The sequence below is a fragment of the Ambystoma mexicanum genome, chromosome 5p (genome assembly GCF_040938575.1).
Source record: "Ambystoma mexicanum isolate Mex_15411 chromosome 5p, UKY_AmexF1_1, whole genome shotgun sequence".
Classification (NCBI taxonomy): Eukaryota; Metazoa; Chordata; class Amphibia; order Caudata; family Ambystomatidae; genus Ambystoma; species Ambystoma mexicanum.
The window spans coordinates 58,645,816-58,670,459 of NC_090930.1; the positions used below are offsets into that span (position 1 = coordinate 58,645,816).

At 46.0% G+C, this 24,644-nt stretch overlaps 1 protein-coding gene across 10 annotated transcripts in view; it reads right to left on the minus strand.

The window, feature by feature from the left end:
• DLG3 (discs large MAGUK scaffold protein 3) overlaps positions 1 to 24,644 on the minus strand; it is a 2,111,742-nt gene that overhangs the window by 688,082 nt on the left and 1,399,016 nt on the right. For 5 of the 10 annotated variants that reach the window (XM_069612439.1, XM_069612436.1, XM_069612435.1 and 2 more), the window contains one exon: positions 17,011 to 17,088. The exons of the other annotated variants lie outside the window; for them this stretch is intronic. In XM_069612439.1, the coding sequence (XP_069468540.1) occupies positions 17,011 to 17,088 (78 nt within the window). The remainder of the gene's footprint in view (positions 1 to 17,010; positions 17,089 to 24,644) is intronic. 10 annotated transcript variants of the gene reach the window in all.

Here is a 24,644-nt window from a genome sequence, read left to right on the forward strand (position 1 = left end):
GAGGGCAAAGCCGGAGACCATGGAGCCTTGAGGCCCAGACGCAGCGAACGAGGGCAAAGCCGGAGACCATGGAGCCTCGAGGCCGCTTCAAGGCGAAATGTGTGCAGCTGGCAGGTTCACTTGACTGGACAGACCAACGTGTGTCAGGCACTGCAGTGATGGGTGCTGCCACCTGCAAAAAACTTCTCTCAGGTCTGGCCGCAGAGGAGACTTCCTCAAAGCGAGACTCCTCTCCGCAGCGTCGTGAGGCTTCATACCCAGCAAGAAGACTACCTTCGAGGCTGGTTAAGTGCAGTAAGACAGGCCCCCAATGACGATGGGGCAAGTCAAGATTGACATCCATTTTAATGGCAGACTCCGTCACTGCGCACTGTGATATCCTGCCAGTTGGGGGGCTATGACAATGAAAGGACCACCCTGGGTCATGTCTTAAAACCTTTTAACTGCCATGCCCCCCCCCCAGTACCAAGGCCTTTTTTTGTGATTTCGGTTTTTCACCATTCAATGCCTTCTAACATTTTCTCTTTCATTAACCCCCTTAAGTGCCAAGGACGAGCTATCTCGTCCTTGGCAACAGAGAGGTAATCCCAAGGACGAGATACCTCTTGGCACTTAAGCTGCTAAGGTCGGTCCCTTCTGTGTCTAGCTAGAAACACCAGGCGCCTTTCCCCATCACATTCAGGCCTGGTGCTGCGCAACAAGTACGTTTGGCTCTCGATTGAGCAGTCTGCAGGAGAGTAAACCTTAACATTGAAACTCTACATGACTGTTAAGCATATACACTGCGAGCAGGACAGGCTGGTCATCATCAACACCCAATTGTTACCAGAAGTGTTTACTGACTCCACAGGGAAGTGCACAAAGTTCTTTTGTGTCTACAAGATAGTTTGCAAGCACTACTAAAAGACCATGCAAAGCAAGGGATTTCTGGGGCTCTCTCTACTGGCTCAATCAAGTCTTTTGCTCACTGTCCGTTTCACAGAGGAGAAATATCCCTGCAGATCAGTCTTTGTCCTGCCCAGGGGTAGTCCAGCATCAAAATGCTAGGCAATTTGAACAAGAGTACCAACAGCAACCCCATACACGTGTTTTGGCCTAGTCTTCCCTCATCAGTGAGGTGGAGCTGTGCCTCTCTAAGAACAGTGAGCAAGGGGTCCACATCTGGATTCCCCTGGTAACTTGGGTTGTAACCCAAAGCTACTTGATATGCAAAACAAGCGGGGTTCTGAGAGTACCTTTACTGCACAAACACAGCCCATTGACCTGTTCTTGGGTGGATGGCACCCGGGAGAGTCTCAAGCAAATCTTTAGCTCACTGTCCCTTTTAAAAGACAAGACTGAATCGGGTGTCATCGAAAAGGTAGAGGCCATGGATTGGATTGCACAATAGGCCTAGCATGCAAAGGGACATCCATGTGTGTGTGTATGTATGTGTGTGTGTGTGTATATATATATATATATATATATATATATATATATATATATATTTTTTTTTAGTTTAAATTGAAAAACAATTTCTACAAAATGTCAATCACTTAGAAAGTTCACTCAGTCATTTCATAACAATCACCATAGGTAATTCTTTTTAACGTCATCCAGCATGTATTACTCTTGGTTTGAACTTGTCCCGTCCCTCACTGTTCCTTCTAGTGCCTCATGTCCACGATGCTCCAGATCAATGTATCTTAATGTGGTTACTCCAATCCCACAGCGAGTGTCATTGCCACTTGTCAGGATTGACCACCATTCATCTTCTGTTAATGTGGTAAAGGAATTCAGTAGTTTTCCCAGAGCAGCTAACCTCTCGCTATTAGGCCCTTTGCATACAAGGAGAAGATGTCTGCTTGTTTCTATCACATTCTCCAAGTGGCAGTATCTACACTTGTTCGTCAATGAAAGATTTTGTATAAACAGTATCTCATTTGTTTTCAGTTGGTTCAGACGAAAGCGCATGAAAGTTCTGCTTAGGTTTTTATTCAGAAACTTTTCCATGTAGTTTCTTACATCATTTATTTTTATCTCCGTAGTTCGAAAAGTTTTTGTCAGCTTATATTCATTTGTCATTTCTCCTGTACGTATCCAATCAGCCTCAATGTTTTTTCATCACTTTGTCTGGATTTGTTAGCAGAAGTTCGACTGATACATTTATGGTTTATAGAATTTTGATATTTCGGCTTTTCCAAAGTTCTGAAGCCAGAATATTTCCTCTTTCCATCTCTTTACTAACAAGCTCTAATGCTTTTGGTTTCGTGTCCAAGAGGAGTTTTCGATATAACTTCAATGTGTTTCGCTCTTGGATCGCCTTCAGTGAGATCAGGCAGAGTTCCCGTCTAATGAGCGATATTGGAGATGATTGTGCCAAGCTGAGTACCTTTCTTCAGAAAAAGCTCTCCAGATCAGTCCACAGTTTCTCTTGGAGTGAAAAAGTAGCGTCGGTCTCATATAACACAGCTGGGATTGCCTTCACTTTGTAGAAGTTAAGAACGGCCACTGTTGAAAATCTTCCATATTTTCAGTCCACTGCTTTAGCTTGGTTTGCCAATATCTTTATTTTACACCATAGCAGATCTTGCATTTCTGTTTCTTTCATGGATTGGCTTATCACAACTCCTAGATATTTAAAGGAGCTTCCTTTTCCAAATTCCTACCTTGAGCGAACCAATTTGCCTGTGGATATTTCTTGCTACCCGGGGGTTCCCATGCCATTACTTTTGTTTTTGAGGAGTTCAGTTGTAAGTTGTTTGTCTTAAAATACTCACTCAAATTTGTTTGCTGCCTCTGGAGCCCTACAGGAGTCCTGTCTAACAGGGTAATGTCATCCGCATATAAGAGACGGGAAATTTCCGACCCATCTAGTTTTGGAGGAAACATTCTGACTGTGGATTCTGTGTCTGCCATATAGGCATTATATAGCGCTGGTGCTAATGGGCACCCCTGTTTTACACCTCTCTCCGTGGTGATTGCCTTCGACAAAAGGCCTTGTTGACTCAGTCTTAGTCATTGAAGTTTCCTGATACAGTTCTTGTATTGGGGCTACAATGTTCTCTGGGCATCCCATGTTGTCCAGCTTTTACCATAAGAAGGCCCTATTGACCTGGTCAAAGGCCTGGACCAGGTCAATAAAAGCCATATAGATCGATTGGCCGCCTTTGAATGCCTTGGCCTTTATTGTGCCTAACGTTATATTAACTGCGGTTCCTGAGTTCTTAACGAAGCCCGTCTGAAAAGGGTCACTATGTTCAGATGAGGCCAGCCATTCCTGGAATGCTTCGAGGGCAAATCCTGCAAAAATTTTCCCAATCGCGTCCAGGAGTGAAATTGGCTGATAGTGATTTGGATTTTCTCTGTCCCCTCGTTTGAAAATCGGGACCACTGTGGCTGTGCGCCATGTTGGCGGAATGGTTTGTTCCTGGTTGCAGTTTTGGAATGTTTTGCTGATAAAGCTCGTCCATAAAATTGGCTGTTGTTTCAAGTCTTTGTTGGTGATGCCATCAGGCCCTGGACGAGCTCAATTTTGAGATCTTCTCTCGCGGAACATCTTCGTCTCATGGGATTTTCCATATCTACCCAGTTCCAATTTTACAGTGTGTCAGCGCAGTCTGAACTCCCTTCTCGTTGTCCACTGTTTTATATAGAGCAGAGAAATGCTCCAGCCAGGCCTCTTCTCCTACACTATTTTGAAGAGCGTTATTGTTTGCCAAAGCAGTGCCTCTTATCAAAGACCCAATTTCACTGGTTGTCTTTCCGCATATTGTTTTCAACATCAATTCGGCGTCTGTCTGATATAATTGATGCCTCTTTTGCAGAATCCATCTTCTGTATTCCTGCTGGGCTATTTTCGAACGTTCTACGTATGCCGGTAATCCCGACGCCCTTGCCATCCTTTTTAATTGTTTGACCAGGCGTCGCTTACTGGCTACTTCGACATTGTATGTGTTTTGGTGGTTGACAGGTGACTGTTTAAATTTCTGTACCGATTTGTGTACTTTTTTAGCAGGGGAGTGTATCCACTCCTTCAATATTGTCCTCTAGCGATCTAATATTATTTGCCGAAGGTACTGTATAACTTTCAGAAATTTGTTTAAGTGCCTTTTCTGAAAGTTTTAGGCGAGTTCCCCCTGGATTTGCTTCTTACTCGTGTTTGGGGCAAAAATGCTGCTTCTGGAATGTTGTCGACCTTGTAGAAAGTAAGTTGTGGTCACTATTAGTAGTCTTTACTACTGCAAAGCTTACAATTAGACCTAGCAGTTCTTTAGACACGTGTGTGTGATCAATTGTCCCAGTTTGTGATTCCATTTGCCATGATGGAATCATTCCATTTATTTCTGTGCGTAGCCAATGCAGGTTATGAAAGTTTCTGGCCGTAAACATTTTCTCCAACTTCTTTCTAATATTGGGGATGTGTTTGACAAATGAACTCGTTGGTTTCCAATCTCTGGGCATATTGCATTAAAGTCCCCTGTTGTTATTGTGTGATCATGTCTAAGTATCATTTGCCTCTTCTATGATACTTTCCATTAATTCACAAAAGGCATCATCAGTGATTACCTCGGGCTTCCAATATACATTAACCAGCAGTATAGTTTCTTCTTTTTTTTAATAGGTTAATACATCCACCTATCTCCAGATGATGATTAATGTTTGGATTAAATGGGATGTCTTTATGTGGTCCCTCGCTTCCAAGCCACATCCTGATCGTATAGCTGTCAGTAAACCTACCGTAGGACGAACAAGCAGGCCTTTTTTTGCTGGTATGTTGTAGGTCACATATCCGTCCATCTCCGGTTTGTTAATCTGCCAAGTCTCCTGAAGGCAAAGGATATCCCAGAGACCCAGATTCACGTCAGATCTAGCTGTTAAATGTCCAAAGCCTCTGGTATTCCAGGATGTCATGTCAATGTAGTTCTTAAATACAGTTCGATTATGGAGGCTTTTAAGTACGTATCCTGATGCGATTCTGGCAGTTGCTGATGTGGTTGCTAATTCCGAGGTTTTATATACTGACCCGTTAAGTTCTATGTCCATCAAACTGGGTAGTTAATGCTTATGTCACTTCCTTGGATTGTGATTTTTCTTTCCTGGTTATTTGAGAACACACTTGATTCCTGTTTGCTGTTACGCTGATGAAATGGTCCCTTTGGATTCCGAGAAAGATTTAGTTCCACATCTGTTCTTGGTCTGATGTTATCCTTTGCCGACAGTCTGACAGACTCCTTTAAGTTTTCCTGCCAGCAATCGGACCAGTGGACCTGGTCGCTAAATGGTTCTGATTTTTTTTTTTCCCTCTTATGTCCATGGACTCCTTTCGATCGATTTATATTTCGTTGTGGCTTGCATTTTCTGACATCACCACCAAAACTCCTATTTCTATTATGGCCACTTCCTTCCAGTTTAAGAGGACTTCTTTGCTCTTTCTTATGATTTCTCACTATTCTTTCATTTTTCAGCTGTAAAACCGCAAGTTCGTAGCCTAATGTCTCCAAACTATTTATTTATTTCCCTAATAGCTCATTAATTGCCAGAGACCTGATGTGTAGATAAGAAACATCAGCCCTCCCTGATTCACAAGGCTCCACTATCCATAAATCGCTGCTCTGCAGCTAACGAAGATTTGGGACCTGCTTGAATATTTTCCTTATTGTATTCCTATTAAGGGTCAGGCTATCGATGTCTCATGATTCGTTTCAGTCTGAAGGTGTATGCACTTTTGATCCCTGGTAAATAAACTTTTTGCGCTTTATTTCTTTGGGGGCTGGAGTCTTGCTTTTTTATTGACAAAAATCTACACGTTCTTGTCGATGACATTTTAGAAAGTCCTTTCTTCCGTTTCTTGGCCCTTCCCCAGATTCCGGGGGTGCCTTGTACTTTCCTTTTATTCCTGCCATTCTGTCTTCGTCTGTCGCTTGATGTTCTAATTTACTTAGTTTGGGTCACTCGGGTTCTTAGCCCTTCTTTTTTTGCTGTCCGGGGACCCGTTGTTTCTTATTTATATCTTGCGGCAGATGCTCCAGTGTTGATTTACCTTCCAAAGTTCTCTCTTTCTTCTTAGGCTCCAGCCTGGGTTTGTTAAATCCAATACTACTGACTTTCTTTTGAATCTTTGGTTTGAACTATTTGAGATCTCTAATTCATCCACAGTGTATATGCTCCACTCATCTATATCTCCCTCCGATTCTATAGAATCCGACGACACTTGGATGCATGAGTTCACTTTGGTCTTATCTGATCTTTGATTCTCTTGCAAGTTTGAGGTTGATGCAGGTTTAGGGTCCTTATGCAGGCCAAGCGTTTTAGGAACTGGAGAGCTTAACTTGTCTACAATAGATTCCTGATGATTAAAGATCCCAAATGCAAAGAAGTTGTTACTTTTTCCTTGTTTCTCGTTGCTTAGAAGCATTCAAGCGTGCAGGCTTTGCTTTTTGTAATACTTCCGTAGGTTGATTCGTCTGGATTTGGGTGCCCATGTCCCTTGTTTCAGGGACCAATTTCGTCTGAGTGCATACACTCTTCTGTTGATCCTTTCTTTCTTTGTCTTGATAGGTGACAATAAGCATGCCCTCTGTTTCACTTCCCACAGACTTATGTTGATTTGCTTCTTTGGCTAGTATATAGCCCTCCAAGTATGTCATTTTTGTATGCATCAGGGCAATCAAGGAAGTTTGATTGTTTCGTTCAGTGCCTCGTATAATTTATTGAACGGCGCCAAAGCAATGGTCACGGTAGACATGATTGTCATTAGATCTGGTTTCTTTTTTGGCGGGGTTTCCGTTGAAGCTACAGTAGTGGGTTCACCTGATGGTCTGAGACGTCCTGATGTGTTAAATCTCAGTTGAAGTTCTGTTTGTAGTGTCTTTGAGCTTTTTTGTCGGTGCTTCGAAGTGCACTCGTTTTTGTCCCCACCATCTTTTGTTATTCCCTCTACCCTCCGGGATGACAGTTGTATTTCGTGGGCCATTGGTTGACCCCTGGTTTGTAACTCCTGTAGTATTTCCCCGGATATTGTCTGTGCTGTCAATGGTTTTCCAATAATCTTCTCGGTCTGGTCCACACTCTTCTGGCCAATGTTGTTTTCATGTACGGCAGTGGCCTTCTGAGTCATAGCTGTTTTTTGCTGTTCCTTCCGTATATCAGGGCAACTAACAGCTGTTGTTTTTACACTTGGCATTTCTCTAATCGACGGCTGGTGATCTCTCTGTAATTCCCTCGTCTGTTTATTAAGTTGCCTATAATACCATCTTATGGGAGTGGAACTGAGTTCATTTCCACTGCCTGGAGTACAGACAGCTTATCAGCGCCTATTTCTATGCCATACTTGCATCCGTTGGGGGCGGTTTCATTTTGCTGCAGACTAGCCAATAGTTCTGCATCTGAAATTTCCTTTATAGTACGTATTGCTTCTCCATTCTTTACGACCAGTGAATTTTTCATTAAGTTTACTTTGGGTGTGTTGGTCCAGAGCATGTTATTGACTGCTCTCTTTATTTGTTGTTTCTTTTGCTTTCGTGAGCGTTTTATTTTCAAGCATTGGTTTCTGGGCACTTTAACTAGGGGCATTCTTTTTAGCTTGACCTTTTGGGCAGTATTCAGTACTAATTTCATCTTTTCCTTGCCCTTAATTACATTCTGGTAATTAATTGCTGGTTCCATCAAATACCCATTTGCATCTTGCTGCTGAATTCGCTCTGCGCTGTCTCCACTCTCTGCAGAGCCAGCGTGATCCGTATCGTTAGCCTCATTGGGGCTATTCCTTTCAGCAAAGCCCGACATGGCTTCCTGATCAGCAGCCATGTGAATTTCCACGACTGTGGAGGCAGCGCCAGCAGCCGCTTCGGTCGCCGGGAGGGGGAGGGAGACCCCTCCACGCCACAATGCCGTCCCCTGGCCAGTGCAGTCACGCCTCCCGCCCCAGGTGACCCCGTGGAGCCGAGCACCCCTCCCAGCTCCACATGCTCGGCAGACTCCACTGGTGACTCCATCAGCGACTGCGGCTTCCCGGCCATGTCCCCACCCACAAGGGAAGGAAGCAGAGATCCGCCCGACGCCATGCTGACCACCGGCGTCCCCAGCTCAAGTCCAAGCGAGTTTTTCGGGCACTCCAACACCCCCAACCCAGGTAACAGACATTCTTTAGTCCAAACCTCTGGTGTTGTCACTTTCTGTTTCGTGAAGGCAGACATGTTTTCTTTAGGTTCGGAATCCAAATGTCTGGGCCCTTGTCTTAATTGGACTTTTCCTGTGTTCTATGGGCTGTATTGATTTTACTGCTGATGGTTCCACCATGCTTTCCTTCACATTAGCGGGATGTACCACCAGCGCAGACAGGCTTGTTACAGCTGAAGTTGTTGCTTGCGAGCTCGCCAGATTCTTAACACTTGGCCATTTCAATTTAGCCTGTGTTTTAGGCTGTATTATACTTCTTCAGTCTTTGAGTTCTTAAGACACGTTTTAATGGAGACCCCTCCCTGGTCTTTAATTCCTGGCCATCCAAAGAGCAAGCAGGTGGGACGAGGGAGGTGAGGGGGGCGAGGGAAGCCAGCAAGTACTCATCCACTTGCTTACCTTTGCAGGCCTTGTACTTCTGCCTCTCCACGTTCACCTTTGTGGGTTCCATGAAGAACCTTTCTCTGCCAAATTCACCCTATCCCACGTGGTCCTGCGCGGTCTGCAACACTCTGCTGCCTCACTCCGTGGCCGCCCTGTGGTTAAATGGAGTGGCAGCAACAAACAACCAGCATGGAGGGTGTAGAAAGACTGTCCTCAGTCGCAAAATCTCAGGGTCTGCGCTGTCTGTAACACTCTGCTGCCTCACTCCTATATAGTCCCAATCATAATATAAAGTGGAAACTCGCACCCTGCCCAACATAAGTAAAATAGTAAGCTGAATCAGTCTTCTCCACTCGCCTTGAGGTCTGCCTACCATCAAGTACTTGAGGCATCAAAGAAACTCATTGCTTTCTTTACACTGTTTGGGGCATACAAGTCCAGGAGATTGTACGTTGTGTTCACTTCAGCTGCCTCTAGATGCTTTACTCCTACTAACTCGTCTGAGGCCACTTGGAATTGCTGGATTAATTTTCTTTTGGTCAAATATTTGGATTTATTAAAGTGTAAAATATATCTGGAAGAGAGTAAGAAACAATTGCCAAGTGTACAGTCTGGGTGCAATATACATATTGCATTAAACCTGTCATGCAATCGGTGCCCTACCTTTGCAGCAGAATGCCATATTTTATGAACAGCTGATGAACAAGGAAAATGTAGGCTTGTTAACAATTAACCAATCCACCTTGATTATCTTTGCAAACAGTTTTTAGGGAGATTTGTTTCCGAACTAGAAAATTAGTATCTCAATTATTGGTGACTATTAGGGTCCAGATATGGTACGACAAGGACCATAGGGTTGCATTGTTATCAGACTTGGTGCTGTTGTGGAACACTTTCGCAAACCTACTAAGAAGGGGTGGGTGGGGATAATTTTCCCTGGGAAGTAAACAAAACGCCTTTGTACAGGTGAACGGTACATTGTGCAGGCACCCACTCTGCTTCTGTTCTCCACCAAGAATCATACCATTCTTATGGTAGATACCAACATTAAGGGTCTGGGTGCTCTCTTCGCCTAAGAATGTGGTGCGAGAGAGAATACAGTGATCTTTGCCTCCCGTACCCTGCAAGAGAATCCTTACTCCATGATCGAGAAGAACATTCTAGCTTATGTCTGGGCAATGCACCAGTACCTTTGCGAAGGACACTGTTCTCCACACAAACCATAGACCTGTTTTTTAAGTCCTCATGCCTTTCCTGGTTGAGTGTATACCACGCTAGCCAGAGTATCTGCCACCCTCCGAGTTTAACTAGTAGCCAGAGTATAAGACTAGGGGACTCCATATAACAGCAGAATGTTTAACGCGACTACCCCTTAAGGTTTGCACAGATGAAACGGCACAGCTAGGAGGTCATTACCACAACAGAAGACTTGGAAGCTATCACACAGAGGTGCATCATTTGAAGAGTGGCAGTGGATTCGGGATTGGGAACCTTGTACTGAAGAATGTGGCATACTTTGTGCGTACAGGGCTCTTGCTGAAAACCTGCTTCTTTTCTGCAAGGTGGAACTGAAACTCTCGTGTTAAGTGGCTTGCAGAGCAGGTCCGATTGTACCCCATGCTGGGCTCTGGGATAAGCTACTGCAGGTTATGCAGAAAGGAATTTCTATCACAAAAAGGGTCATATGCAGGTAAAATTGGTGGCCGGCCGTGGACCTTGATACAGAGTGGCTTGTCTGGCCGTACCCTGTGTGCGTTGGACAGGGCAAGCCTCTTTAACTCCTATTAGTGTGCCATAGGGCTGCATGTGCAAGCTTGGCATTGATTGTCGGTCCCTACACAAAGTTCCGTCTTGAACATAAATGTACTATTGTTATAGGATCACATCTCTTAATGGCCTACAGTTACATTTGTCCACACAATTACAACTGCCACATTTTTTTTTGAAAACTCTTTAAAAAGTTTGTTATCCATCGACCCTCTCAGAAAATGGCAATCAATTCCCCTCTGAAAAGATTACCACATTTCTCATTGAAAAGGGGCTTTGCCATTGCATTTTGACACTATCAATCCCAACGTCACTGGATGGTGAAGCGATTATCCAAGCCATAATGCTGAGTTGTGGGGACGTGCAGGATGCAGTTGGTTACATGTTATTCACCTTTAGACTTCTCCAGCATTTCAGGATTGTGGGGTTTTCCCCATTTGAGTCTATGAATGGCAGACCAGGGCTCTGGCCTATAAATCTTGGTGGCTGGTTAGCCACATGAATCTGAGATCCCTTTACATATTCATGGAGCGTGGTCTAAGTTGCTTGCCAATCAAGAGTGAATGAAGGTTGCCCATGGCAACTCCCATACCATACATCCGCTGCCTCATGTTCATGGCGAGTGGCTTGGTTATGGTCCGCTTTCCCGGACGCGTGGAAAAAAAGCTTCCAGATATGTCTTTCTCGGGGCAGTCTGGAAAGCATATGCCGGTGTCTAATATTGAACCGGTGGGTCCTGTCCTGGAACACAACCAGTGTCCGGGTTCTGGGACGCTTGGTGCAGTATATTTCCACTTCTATAGACCCTGACACTGGAGATTGCAGCCCGTAACCGTCTGTTTGTGTACTGTCAGTTCCATGTTCCGGGTAAGCGCCCAACCTCCTGAAGTGTCAACAGGAAGCTGTAAATTGTGTGTTGCTGGCGAGGTTAAGGCTAGAGAGCGTCTCTCTAGAAATTCTATGCGATTGAAGCTTCCATTTTTCTTGCATTAGTCACATTTCCAAGCCCTTCAAACAAAAGTTCACATCTTCTGTTATGATGTTCAAAGGGAGGAGAACACAAATATTTTTGCAATGATGTCTTGTGTTCCATGGAAAGTGTTGCATTGCACTGAAATATTTTATTTTATGTTCTCTAGTGGAAGAGAAAAACGTGTTCTTGCATTATCACTTGCGTACAAAGGGGAGGTACATTGGAGCTGCTTGTGTTGTGCGACCCTGAGTGTTGGCATCAGGCAGAGTTCTGCGGGGGACAGTGGATCACTACTTGCTGTGCAAACAGCTGTATGTACTTTGCCTTCAATTAAGCTATCTTTAACTGTGGTCTTGTCGTGCCTCTCCTAATTTCACAACATTCCTGAATTCTGAGAAAAAGCTGATTCCAGCCTGCTGTTTTCCAACGCAATGGTGGATGCCAGAAACCTTCCTCGTAGTCCGTGTCATCATACAGGGTGTGTAAGGGGCGGAAGTGATGCAGGGTGCTTGAGAATGGTGACTCGTGGAAGTATTGCAGGGAAGGACCTTGGGAATCCTGCTGGCAAAGAGAAGATGGTGTCGGTAGCCTTGTAGAGAAGTAGAGTTCACAGATGTAGAACGATCTGGCGAGAGATGGTGGGACCCCCTGTAATTTGGAGGCACAGCAGCATGGGGTGGGGTTGCACCCCATGAGAGAGGGTCATTGCTGATGGTAAATGTTAGTTTTGGATGGAAATGATGATTTTGGATCGGTGCCAAATTCTGGAAGAGATGCACAGTGCAGTATCAACCTGACAAAAATTGGGTGATTAGACAGCCACCTCCATCTGGGATGAGTTTGATCTCAACAACTCTGCAAAAATCTGAGAGTATCAATCCTTTCTATGTATATATTTTTAGTCTGTGAGGTTTGGCTCTCTCTTTGTGGAGGAGAGCTTCCACATATAAGAGTCAGTTCCCACGACAGTGTGTGTTTCTGCCTGTAGTGATCAGCTCTGCCTCCTCAGGTGGAGACTGTCTGCCTGTGTTGGAATGAACTGTTCACAGGAGGACCGCTTCTACCTGTGACGATGAGCGTTTCTGCTTATGTGAATCAGTTGTTTGAATGAGGAAGAGTTTGTGGGAATAAGCTCTTTCTGTGAGGTGGGGGAGGGCGTCTGTCTTTGGCAATCATCTCTGCCTGAGGATCAGCTCTTCAGAGGTTGAGGAATTACGGTTGGTGAGGGGGTCTAGGAGGGGCGGGTTAGAAACTGTTTCGCGAGGAGTCTTCCAGGGAGGACCAGCTCTACCCAGGATGAGGAAAATGTCTGTGTGAGTAGGGTCTGGGAAATCAGCCCTTTCTGCAAGGAGGAGAGTTTATACCATTTGACGATCTGCTCTTCACATTAAGGACAGTTTTCGCTGAGATGAGTGGAGAGCTGCTCCCTGTGATTATGAGGTTTGCTTTAAAAAAGGACAGTTTGTGAAGGTCGTTCTTCTTACAAGTTTCTCTTTTGGGCGTCAATTATTTCTGTGAGGGTAGGATTTACTAAAGCTGGGGTGGGTGGGAGGGCTGTTCCTTTTGACGTGTAGCTTGTCCCTAAGGGGCAGTTTCAGTGCCTGTTAATATCAACTCTTCCTGTGAGGATTATCTCTGCCCAGAGGGTGGGTGTTATTGCCTCTGAGGATGTACACTTTTTTTTTTTGGATCAATCATTCAGATGAGATTTTCTACCTTTGCGATCTACTCTGCCATGATGTGTGTCTGAAGATCAGACCTCCCGTGATATTCGGCTTTGCCCATGGATAGTGTTTTTATATGCGGGAGGGGAGTGCTAGCTTTTCCTCCAAAGAGGAGGGGTTCTACCACTTAGGATCAGGCCGTTCTCTGGGGAGGAGCGAGTCTGCCGCTGAGAATCTGCTCTTCCTGTGAGGACTATCGAATCACATAAGGAGAGTATGTGTTTTCAGTGAGGAGTTAACACTGCCCTGATTGCACAAAAACTAACCACCCCTGTAAATAGTCTTTGCACATGGCCTGTCCGCTTGTGTTATGCCCGGTTACTGGCCCGCCTCACTCACTCAAAGCCTCACCTACTCCATGTTCCACTGCACAAGTCAAAGGCGAGTCCACAGCTCGCAGAATTGCCCTGATCCTATCTTTAGTAAAATGAGCTGCTCTTCACGCTAGAAAAGAGCTTCTGCCTGTGAGACTGGCTCGTCCTGTGCTAGGCATGAGGGCGGGGCCTGCCAGGGTCGAAGTCCACAGCTGAATCCGGGCATGAACTGTGGGGCGAGGCTCGGGTAAAATGCCGTCATTTTTTATGTCGCTAGGATTTGCTCAAAGGCTTTGCAGTAGAGGTCATGGGCAAAGGCGTGCTTTACAGGATGCATGAGGCCACACAGTGGCATAGAGGGCAGAACTGCCTGTAACTGTTCTTCATAACTCCTTTTATGCTCACTGTGTAATTAGCTTTATATTAGTAGGTGTTAGCAGGGCTTTACGAAATCGAGGGGGGGGGCTCATTTGGGGGCATGGCTTGTGGGATGGGCGCGGCCTTAAAACGTACATAAACCACACATATATAGCATTTATATATTTGTGTACGTACCTTTATGGTTTGTGTATTTTCCAAGCCATCTTTGTTACACATTTCTGTTTATAAAAGCTGACTTGAAAAGTGCACAATTCAAGCCATCTTTTATAAAGCTTTACCGACGGACAAAGCAAAGGCGTCCTTGTCCGTCGGCAAAGCTTTATAAAAGATGGCTTGAATTGTGTACTTTTCAAGCCAACTTTTATAAACCTCGAAATATGTCGGAGTCATCAGGTCGCCGAAGCGTTTTTAAAGGCATAGGCCTTAACCACTGTAACTTCCTCTGGTGATACCTCGCCTGAGGGGTCCCCCAAGAGGAAGTTACAGTGACTGACGGAAGTGCCAGCCTGCTACAGTGACACCGTGGCTGGCTGACACTTCCTAAGGGTGGGCGCAGCTCCCGTCGCGGCTGCAGCCGCCATGGGATAATGCATCCTGCCAATGTTGGTACGACGTCCTTTCATCGCGGGATGTTTTTTTTTTTTTTTTTTTTTACCGCAGATTTTTAACTCATCTAACTTTTTGGGGGTGGGGGTAACATTTTTTTATATGATGTGGGTGTACAGGAATATAAAAAAATTAAAGGGGTTGGGGGGTTTGCTGGGGTAAACCCTCCAAAAATAAAAAAATAGAGTTTTTTCGAGAAGTAAAAAACCCAGCGAAAAAACATCCTGCAATGAAATTATGGAACCCCAATGTTGTGGTGGGACCGGGGGGTCCCGGAAGTCCCCGGCTCAACCCCACTTTAAGGAGACTGTGGGGGCCTGGACCGGCAGGCCCCGACCCACTTAAATCACTGGGTGTGAGTAATCACAAACTTTGCAGTACTGGTTTTATCTAGCTGGGAATAATCAATGGCTGAATCGGATACATTGATTCAAACCTGCACGTAACCACCTCGTTGTGCATGGATCATTTGAATCGGGGGGGGGGGGGGGGGCATTAATCAAGCAAGCTTTCTTGCCTGCTTCAACCACTGTTTGGCCAGTATGGCTCCACTACTGTAAGGTCACACGTGCTTGGAGGGTGAAGACCCTGCAGATGTATGCACGGTAAGTAAGGGCCCCTTATTACCATCACTGCATTTATACATGGCGAGAGGGCCTTCTGCACAGAGTGTGAGGCAAGGTACGAAGCAGGCACATTTCTGCAATTCTTATGCATAGACCATTGCTTTGATCGAGTTTGCTCACTTAAGTGCAACCTGACGCCCTCTAGTGCCAATGTATAGCAAGGCGCCAAGGCAGAGCGCAAGTAAGGGATAATATAGCCAAGCTTATCGAGGAAAGGGGGTTAGGATGAGGACCGGCTTTTAATTGCCCTGCATGGACACCCCGGTGGGTGAGGATGAATACACCTCTCGTTAGCGGGTAGTCTCCTCCAATATCTTTATTTATTTATTTTAAACCCCATGCTAGTTTGAACCTGATGTGAATTATCAGTTGGCGAGACTGGGCCTGCTTGCTAGCTCCCTTGGACATCTCTCTGGACAAGTAAGAAACAACCTGGATTCAGAGGCGTAGCCAGGATTGTCTAACAAGTGGGACCTGAAGCTAATGTAGCTGTGCCCAACACAGTGACATTGCCGTCTGTAAATGCCCACACTGTGCTGCTGAGTGGGCCTTTACAGATCTTAGGTGGGCCTGGCCCACTCAGGTTGTACCCGGTCAATGCCTCTGCCTGGATTTGCTGAATGAGGGCCTCTCTACGTCGTGACGGATTTCATTTACCTTAGCACGAGCAACTACGTTTGGATTCGAACAACTTGTCCAGGACCAGCCTAGTTAACGTTTTAAATCAGGGCGCTCTAAAACGGCCGGAGAAACTAAAATACTAGAACTGTAAGGCTGTTCTCTTATTAAGATGGTGCATTTTGTCTCCAAATGACCTGCCTGTAGCTTATGTGGTTTGTGTGCTCACAACAAATGTATTCAAATATTTTACTGACTAGCCCTGGGGCTGTATGTAACCTTTCCAAAACCATATTGGCGCATACCTCAATATTTTGTTGTTGTAGGTAGCCCTTCTTTCGCTGCTCCGGTATCTAACCCCTGTAGGATGAAAAGGTACTGAGCCAGTGGGTGCAAGACCTACAAATCCTTCATGAGTAATTGTGTGAGTTTTCCCACTGGGTTAGTAGGGTTTGTGGAGCGGCGGGGGGCCGCTTGTATTTTGTTTAGTTGGGAGTTGTCCTGTTGCAACAGGTTTCAGAGTTAATTGTTGGTACAAAATGATTGCGCTGACAATACAATACAAAACATCACATGACTTAAGCAAAAAAGAAACGTTTAACCGCTTAAATGCAGCATAAGATAAAATGACATCAACGTATTTACCCACAGAACGTGGCATTGTGGAACATCACATCCTATTGTCTGCCACTTTAGTTGGGAGATCACAATGCAACAGTAATTCCTGCTGTGGCTAAGCAGTTAATTGGTAACATTTTGTAATGAAGCACATGTATTAAAATAAACATACATCCCAACACAAGGTGAGAAGCGTATTGGTTTTCTCACTGGAAACGGTTCATACTCCAATGCTGAGGTTGTGGGCCACCCATCTCCACACCATGCGAAAAAGCAGTCCACCGCGAGGGCTTCTGCTCAGTGATTGGCCCAGGAGAGGATCCCGCGCTTTCCCTGTGACGCTGCAGCATGCATGGGAAACCACAGTGAACACACACACACAATGATTCGGCAGATGCTCGAACCAAGGACAACGAGGCATGCTGTGAAATCAACAGGGATCTAAAGGAACAAGGCCAATGTGGTGACTCAAGTGGACCCTTGAGGGAAGACGTGCTTGGGCATTACAGGAATCTGGTTCTGCAGAGGTTTGCCCCGATACATTTGTCTGAGGGGGGAGTCAGACCCCATCTGGGAACTATCTTTGTTTCCAATATTTACGCCCCTAAAATCTCACCATGGGGCACAACTGTGATGATCTTTACCAGCTCCGGTACATGCGTGACAATGAAATGACGACACTGCACAGCAAAACAGAGCACAAACAGCCGGAACTAACACGACACAGCTAAGACAACACTACCAGTGACACAAACCGACTAAGGGACCGGGGGATCCCAGGGGTTAACGGAGAAGGGGGGAAAAAGGAAACTGCCCAGGCAGCGGATAAATGTACCAACCTGCCTCCATGTCGGCCGGGGACGTTTGCCTGGTCCTCGAGTTCATAACTGTTGCCATGTATTCTGAACCCTGCAGTCCTGGGGTTTCGCATGAAAGCAGAAGGGGAGTGACAGAGTGCATGGTTACTTCTTGTGGTGGCATGTGCAAGGGGAGGCCATACACTGACTGGGAGCAGGGGGGTACAAGGAAAGAAAGTGGACATATCTTTTCGCAGAGCATGGTGTGTCTTAAATTGTAGGCCCTGAAACCTTTGTGGAAACGAACAAAGTGGAACCATTCAAAGTTTGGGGGGCTAATGTGAATCCTAAAATATCTAGGGTGTACCTTGCAGCGCTAGGGAATCTGGACATGGAGAAACTTTTGCTGAGGCAGGACCCTCCACCCCACATTTCCTTACCCCTGTAACACAATCCCAATGGGGCGGGCAGGTTGAGAATTCACTGTATATGCATTGGTTTGAGGACCACGCTACTTCGGTCCCATACTCTCTCCCACTAGCTCTCTGTTGTGTACTTTTTGGTGGTCAGATCTTGAGTGTATTGTTTCTTCCAATTCTAAACTGCTTCTTGTATTGTTCGGCTCCTATATACTTATTTTTGGATGTCTTTGTTGTACAATTATTTAGAATGTGATTTATCAAAGGGAAGGCATAGGCGCTATCCTTCCTAGAATGCTGCCTGTGACGCTAAGCCACCACAAGTACAGGATAAACCTAGTCCTTATCCCCGTGTATAAATGTCATTCACTCCGGGTGCAGAATATACACTCGCCACTGGCTAGTGATATTTCACTCTTGCCGGGTAAGAGATCGTGCAGTGTGTATGTATAGAAATGAACTGGTGAGTGACTTTTTGAATAGCTTGCAACTTGAATGTTTGCCCCCTGCTTAGCTTACACATCCATTTAGCAGTTGTTTGATTATTGGGTATGCAGTGATAAAACTGCGGCAAAAATGCAGTGGTTTGACCCGTTAAAGGTGTACCCCATTACACCATTTAAGAGGAACCAGGGTTCTGGGGATGTCCCCCCGCTCCCCTTAAATGGTATAATGGGCCCGGGGGTTGTGAGGGAGTCCCCTGCTTCCTTTACATGAATTGCGGCGGCAACACCACAGCCTTTTTGCAGCAATATTTTACGTCCACAGCCATGTTTGCCCTGATTTTAACACATGGAACCGATTATTGAAAGCAATGTCATCAGACCGCCCTTTCTTCTCATTTCTCCCCCTCTAACGTTTAGCTTGGATTATATGATTTGTTGAACTCGGAACCAGCCCTCACTTGGCTAGGTTTCTTGCTGGTGATGCATAGTAGCATAGTGCATGCCATGCTCGAAGTTGGGGAACGGCCATATCCCTGCTTTTTCTTTTTTACCTTCGAGTACATCGGTGCCTGCACTGGCCTCATCTGCATTAAATTGAAGCAAGGCACATAATAACACAGCTGGCCCCTTGGCTATTTGCACGCACCTTATTTTTGTTTTTCTGGGGTTGGAGTGGAAGCAGAGCTCGTTGCTGGTAAATGTTTCAATTTCCCTCTGGTTTATGGGGCACTTTGTGGTGCTTTCCAGGGGACCCGTGGCTTCCTGCATTAGTGTGGGTTCCTGGTTTGGGGGGAAATACCTGCTCATGCCCTGGGTACTCTAAATCTCTGGTCCTATCACACCTGTGTCATCATGTCACTACATATAGGCATTTCGCAAAACCAGTTCATAAGCAGTGTAACATGTTATTATCTAAACAACTACACAGTTACATTCTTAAAAGCATGCCAACGGGGCAGTCTTCACCAACCCAGATTGTTTCCTGAAGGGTTGAGCACACACTTGGCACCAGCGTCTGACATGTGTCATGTAATGCAAGGTCAGTCACATTTGGGTGTAATACGCAAATATATGCAGTGTGGCAATCGTGTACATTCTGCGTAATGTGGAAAACATTCTGCATGGTGCATCTCCTCTGTCGAAACTCGGTTACAAATACAGGTGTGTACTTTTATCGTGATTAATGCTGTACCATATATCGGCTTCTATCCCAATATTGAATGAAGGTCACAGTGCTACATAGCCCCAGAGATGCCCGCATCAATGCCGAGAAGAACCGGCAGGCTGCCTACTCGCCTTCCTTTTCGCTAGCAATCTGGGGTAAGTACAGGCAGGCTGGCTACTTGCCTTCCTTTCGGTAGCAGTCCTGGGAAGAGCAGGCAATCCTGGCTACTTGCCTTGCTATTCGGTAGCAGCCCTGGGTAGAGCAGGCAGGCAGGCAGGCAGGCTGGCTACTTGCCTTCCTTTTAGGTAACAATCATGGGAAGAATGGGCAGGCTGGCTACTCGCCTTCCTTTTCGCTAGCAATCTGGGGTAAGTACAGGCAGGCTGGCTACTCGCCTTCCTTTTCGCTAGCAATCTGGGGTAAGTACAGGCAGGCTGGCTACTTGCCTTCCTTTCGGTAGCAGTCCTGGGAAGAGCAGGCAATCCTGGCTACTTGCCTTGCTATTCGGTAGCAGCCCTGGGTAGAGCAGGCAGGCAGGCAGGCTGGCTACTTGCCTTCCTTTTAGGTAACAATCATGGGAAGAATGGGCAGGCTGGCTACTCGCCTTCCTTTTCGCTAGCAATCTGGGGTAAGTACAGGCAGGCTGCCTCCTCGCCTTCCTTTTCGCTAGCAATCTGGGGTAAGTACAGGCAGGCTGGCTACTTGCCTTCCTTTCGGTAGCAGTCCTGGGACGAGCAGGCAATCCTGGCTACTTGCCTTGCTATTCGGTAGCAGCCCTGGGTAGAGCAGGCAGGCAGGCAGGCAGGCAGGCAGGCTGGCTACTTGCCTTCCTTTTAGGTAACAATCATGGGAAGAACGGGCAGGCTGGCTACTTACCTTCCCTGTGTACCAGGCCTGGCAGGATGCGTACTTTGCTGTGAGGGACAGGAAGATTGGATAGCCACTGCTCTGTCTGGGCATGGGCGGGACCGGCAGGTGTTGGCATTTATTTATTTAGGGTACAGAGTTTCAACCAGAAACACAAAACAAGGGGCAATCCTAAATCGGGTGTGCTACGCAACGGGGGGGAGTTAGTGCTCCACTGACGGCTGCAGGGGTGCCGAGTACGCAGGTGCTCTGGGGCTCGGGCACCCCCGGGAAAGGACATCTGTGTGAAAGTCGCTATACTTTAAATGGGACTTTTTTTGTTTCCTTCAGGCGCCAGCACACCCCGGGAAAACCTGAAGTCGGTGCCCCTGGAGGGTGGGGAGTCCCTGGAACAGGGGCCGACACGAGAAAGACAGGAATGTTCCATTAGTCCAAAGGGAGTGAGTGACCAGATGTAGGGTACCATGTCCAGCTACTTGCAAGGTCATCTGGAAGGTGGAGGAATGTGGGGGTTCATTGGTGGGTGCTCTGTCCAGGTTAAGGCGGTGGTGCTTCAATGCAGATTTGTATGTGTGCATAGTTTATTTTAAGATTTATAGCATGCACATCCACGAGGCGCGAGAAGAGAGCAAAAGAAAAGAAAAAAGCCACTCTACAGGAACAATATGAATGGCCTAAAAAAGACTGGTTTTAAGGAGTCGACGAAAGAGAAAATGATTTTCAATACGTGTCGGAGATATAGGTAAGTTGTTCCACAATTTAGCAGTGGAGACCAAAAAAGCTCACCCTCACAACCTAGAAAGATGAAATTTCGGTATCCCAACTATGTAAGCATTTTCAGAACAAAGGAAACGACCCGGAACATCATGCAGAAATTTGTTTTGCAGCTGATCTGCTCCTTGACCATAGAAAGCTCTATGAACTAGGCACAAAGGCTTAAATTCAATCCTTTTGGCCACCGGGAGCCAATGCAAGGAGTGGAGCACAGGGCTGATGCGAGATCAATAAGGGGCAGACGTAGCAACCCAAGCTGCCAGATTTTGAAGAAGCTGTAACCGATGTATGGGCCCAAGAGGTTGGGCCAGGAACAAAGCATTACAGTAGTCCATCTGGCTGATCACCACAGAGGCAACCACCTGGTGGCGCAGGTGGCCAGGTAAAAAGGGCAGCATCTGTTAGACTAAGTTGCCTACTTTGCAAACTGCACTCACCTGGGTGGCCATAGGTAGTGAGGCATAGATATGGACTCCCAGGTCCTTAACCACTGTTAGAGGGAAGGGTGTATCACCCAGTCCTGGGCCAGAAAGGAGGAGACCAGAGAGAGGGAACCCACCACCAGATTCTGTCTTGTCCACTTTGAGCTTCAGCCAGTTGCAGTCCATTCAATTTCCCACGGCCCTCGGGCACTCGCATATCCAGGCACTCACATAGCTGAGAAGACACCTCAGTCTGGTCAAGATCTAAATGCACCAGAATCGGGGTGCTATCAGTATAAGAGTAGCAGCAGAAGCCATGGGAGCGGATGAGCCCAATCAACGGCTGAATATAGATGTTAAACAATATCGGGGACAGGCGGAGCCCTGAGGTACACCTCAAGAAAGTTCACAGACAGAAGAAGTCAACAGAGGAAGGGAAAGAGATTGACCTCTTTCCGTCAAGAAAGTTGAGAACCACGCCAGGACCAGTCCAGAGAGGACTGCTAGGGCCATGCGGGACAGCAGAGTGGAGATCTCGTAATATCAGAGTTCCCACCCCACCCTGGTCAACCAGCATGGTGAGATTGTCAACCACCGACACCAGGACACACTCTGTCCCCCGTCCATGCCGGAAACCTGACTGAAGGGAGTCAAAAAATAAAGAGGATTCAAGAAATGAGGATAGAAGGGGGGGGCAGGGGCAAAGCTTCCAACAGCATCATAAGAAATGGGAGAAGAGAGATGGGACGATAGTTCGCCAGAACAAACATCCAAAGAAGGCTTTTTGAGAAGCGGAATAACAGTGGCTTGGTTTAGTTCTTTCTGGATAACGCCTAGACGGCAGGATTGATTTACTGCTAATGGTAGGCAGAATATCTTTAAGTACCTTAAGTGGAACGGGATCCAAAGGAGATACTGATTTAAGCTGACTAACCGGTTTAAAGATAGCTTCAGTCGAGAACCTAGGAAAACAAGACCACACCTGGGCACTCAGGGTCTCCAAATCATACGTTTTTAGCAGGGCTAGCCATATTAGTTTCTATAACTCTTCGAATATCTGTTCATCTTTGTTATGAAAACCTCGGATAACAGGATGCAGCGAGAATGCGTAACAAGCACACAAGGTGCAAAAGGAGCGGACGAGGAACAAGACTTGACTACCGAAAAGAGTTCCTTAGACTGATTGAGAGCTGATTCAACCTTGTGCGTAAAGAACGCCTGCTTAGCGGTCCGAATAGCCACATGGTATTCACGAGTGAGCTGTTGAAAGGCTAATTTCTTCTCGTGACAGTAAGACAGGTGCCACTTTCGTTTGGCCTGCCTTACTTCCGAATGGGGAGTTTTGAGTTCATCAGAGAACCAAGGTGCAGGTGGACATTTTTTGGGACGGGATGCCTTAAAAGGGGCCACCAAATCAGCTGCTTCCTGCAGCATCTGAGGTAGAAAAGAGCAATTCACTTGTGTGGTGGATTGGCAAGTATCATTAATAAAAGACCTATTGTGAGCCAGATATGATGAACGCCAATTGCGCTTCAAAATAGCAGCGGGACAAGGATTCGAGGAGAGATACGTACAGTCCACCTCAAATTATATTAAATAGTGGTCTGACCACAAGACTTGCCTAACAGAAGTAACCAGAATAGTAGATTCTGTCGGAAATATGAGATCAATGATGCAGCCCAACACATGGGTAGCTTCATGCATAAACTGATGGAAGACCAAGGTCATTCAGAGATGTAAAAAAACTGGGCCAGTTTAGGTGCTTGCACAGCATTATACATACTAATACAATCCCCTGGAAGGGTTTATACTGTGAAGAGGGAGTTCTAGTTGTGTGTGGTGAGGGGAGAGAACAAACAGAAGCACTGCATGTTTGGGAATGGAGAGATAGGGGAGGGAAGGGGGCAGGCAGAGAGTAGCAGGATCTAGGGTGAGGTCAGTATGGGGGGGAGCAAGCGCATGTAGGTTTAATGAGGGACTGTTTTTTTCATGTAAAGTCAACCAGTATGGGGGCTGTGTTTCAAGGAGCACAAAGACGATTGTAAAGTTGAGGATTCTCTCAAGTGGGGTGAAGAAATACAGGGGCAGGCCAAGTGAAAGGCTGGCACAGTAGTCCAGGTAGCTGAGTACCAGGTTTGGAATGAGGGTTTTCAGGTGGTTATAGATGAGGAAGGTGCAGATGTTGCTGATTCTGAGGAGGTTAATCCTGGCTGCAGTAGAGGAGGAAGTGCTGGAGATTAAAGTCACCATCAATAAGGACGCATGTGGGGTTTAATCCAAACCAACCGAACTGGAAGGACCCACTGGGGAAATGACCGGCCAGCATTCAGAAACCTTCTAGCAAAGATATTGGTCTATTTATGCAGACTATGTGGGTGTCTTTCTGCAGTGAAAACCCAGAAAAATCTCAAACAAAAATGTGATCCGAGTGCAGATGGGAAAAGTACATCACATTGCTGGCTGAGAAATGAAGCATTTTTCACTGCAACTGTCACCCTTCAACAGGTGGTGCACTGTGACAATTCAGACCCACTTTTCAGCATAAAAATGAACGGCAAAGAATTGTATTTTATTGATGACTGCAAGTAACAGCCCTGAACCTTCAGCTGTCATCTCGAAAAAAACAAAACAATGCTGTGTGAAAAGACAGAAGAAATCCATTAATGCTAAAGCAAAGGGAACTCTCGGCAGTAAAAACACCTGTATCTCAAAGAATAAAGGCTGAAGTTAGAAAATGCAATATCTGAGTTCCTTTCAGCCAAGGACAATCGATGGCTCTAGTGGCAGAATTTGTGAATGGCTCCCCCCTCACCTCCCACTGCAAGCCTAGTTCGTGCATCCCAACTATTACAACAGCAATAAAATGTGGCCTGCCTGAAGGTTGTTAAAAACCAAGTTTCCCCAGACGACCTGTCTCTGAAGGCAATTCTGTTTAGGCCGAATGTCCTAGCCAGTGCGTGACTGGAATGTGGGGAGGGGGAGCTCTGTGTTGTACGACCAGCAGCCACCAACTTCAAACACATTTACTACCAACTGACACATTCTCGTTGCATGTTCATCCATTCAGGTACGAGTCCAGTGCCCAAATTTGAATTTACAACTGTAACTAATCAGGAAGTTCTCAAAAATATCACCAGCCTTAAACCCTCAAGATGCCAAGGTGACTCGTGCCCGGCCACGGTCATCAAGGACTGCACTTCCGAACTCACCCCATTCATCACTAGCCTAATTAACGCGTCGTTTGCAAACAATACTGTACCAACTGATGAAACTCTTTTACTCCCCTCCTAAAAAAACTTCATTGAATCCTAATATACCTACAAACTATTGGCCCATCACAACAGTGCCATTCCTATTGAAAATACTAAATAGAGTGGCCTACGTACAAATACAAAACTACCTGGAAGTCAATAACCTCCTTGGCTTACGACAATCTGTCTTCCACCCTAGACACAGGACAGAAACAGCCCTCCTGGATTTAAAAATCTAAATGGATTATTATTATTATTATGGATTAACTAAAAGACAAAGGAAAACTGGCCCTACTACTATTGCTTGACCTCTCTGCAGCATTTGATCTTGT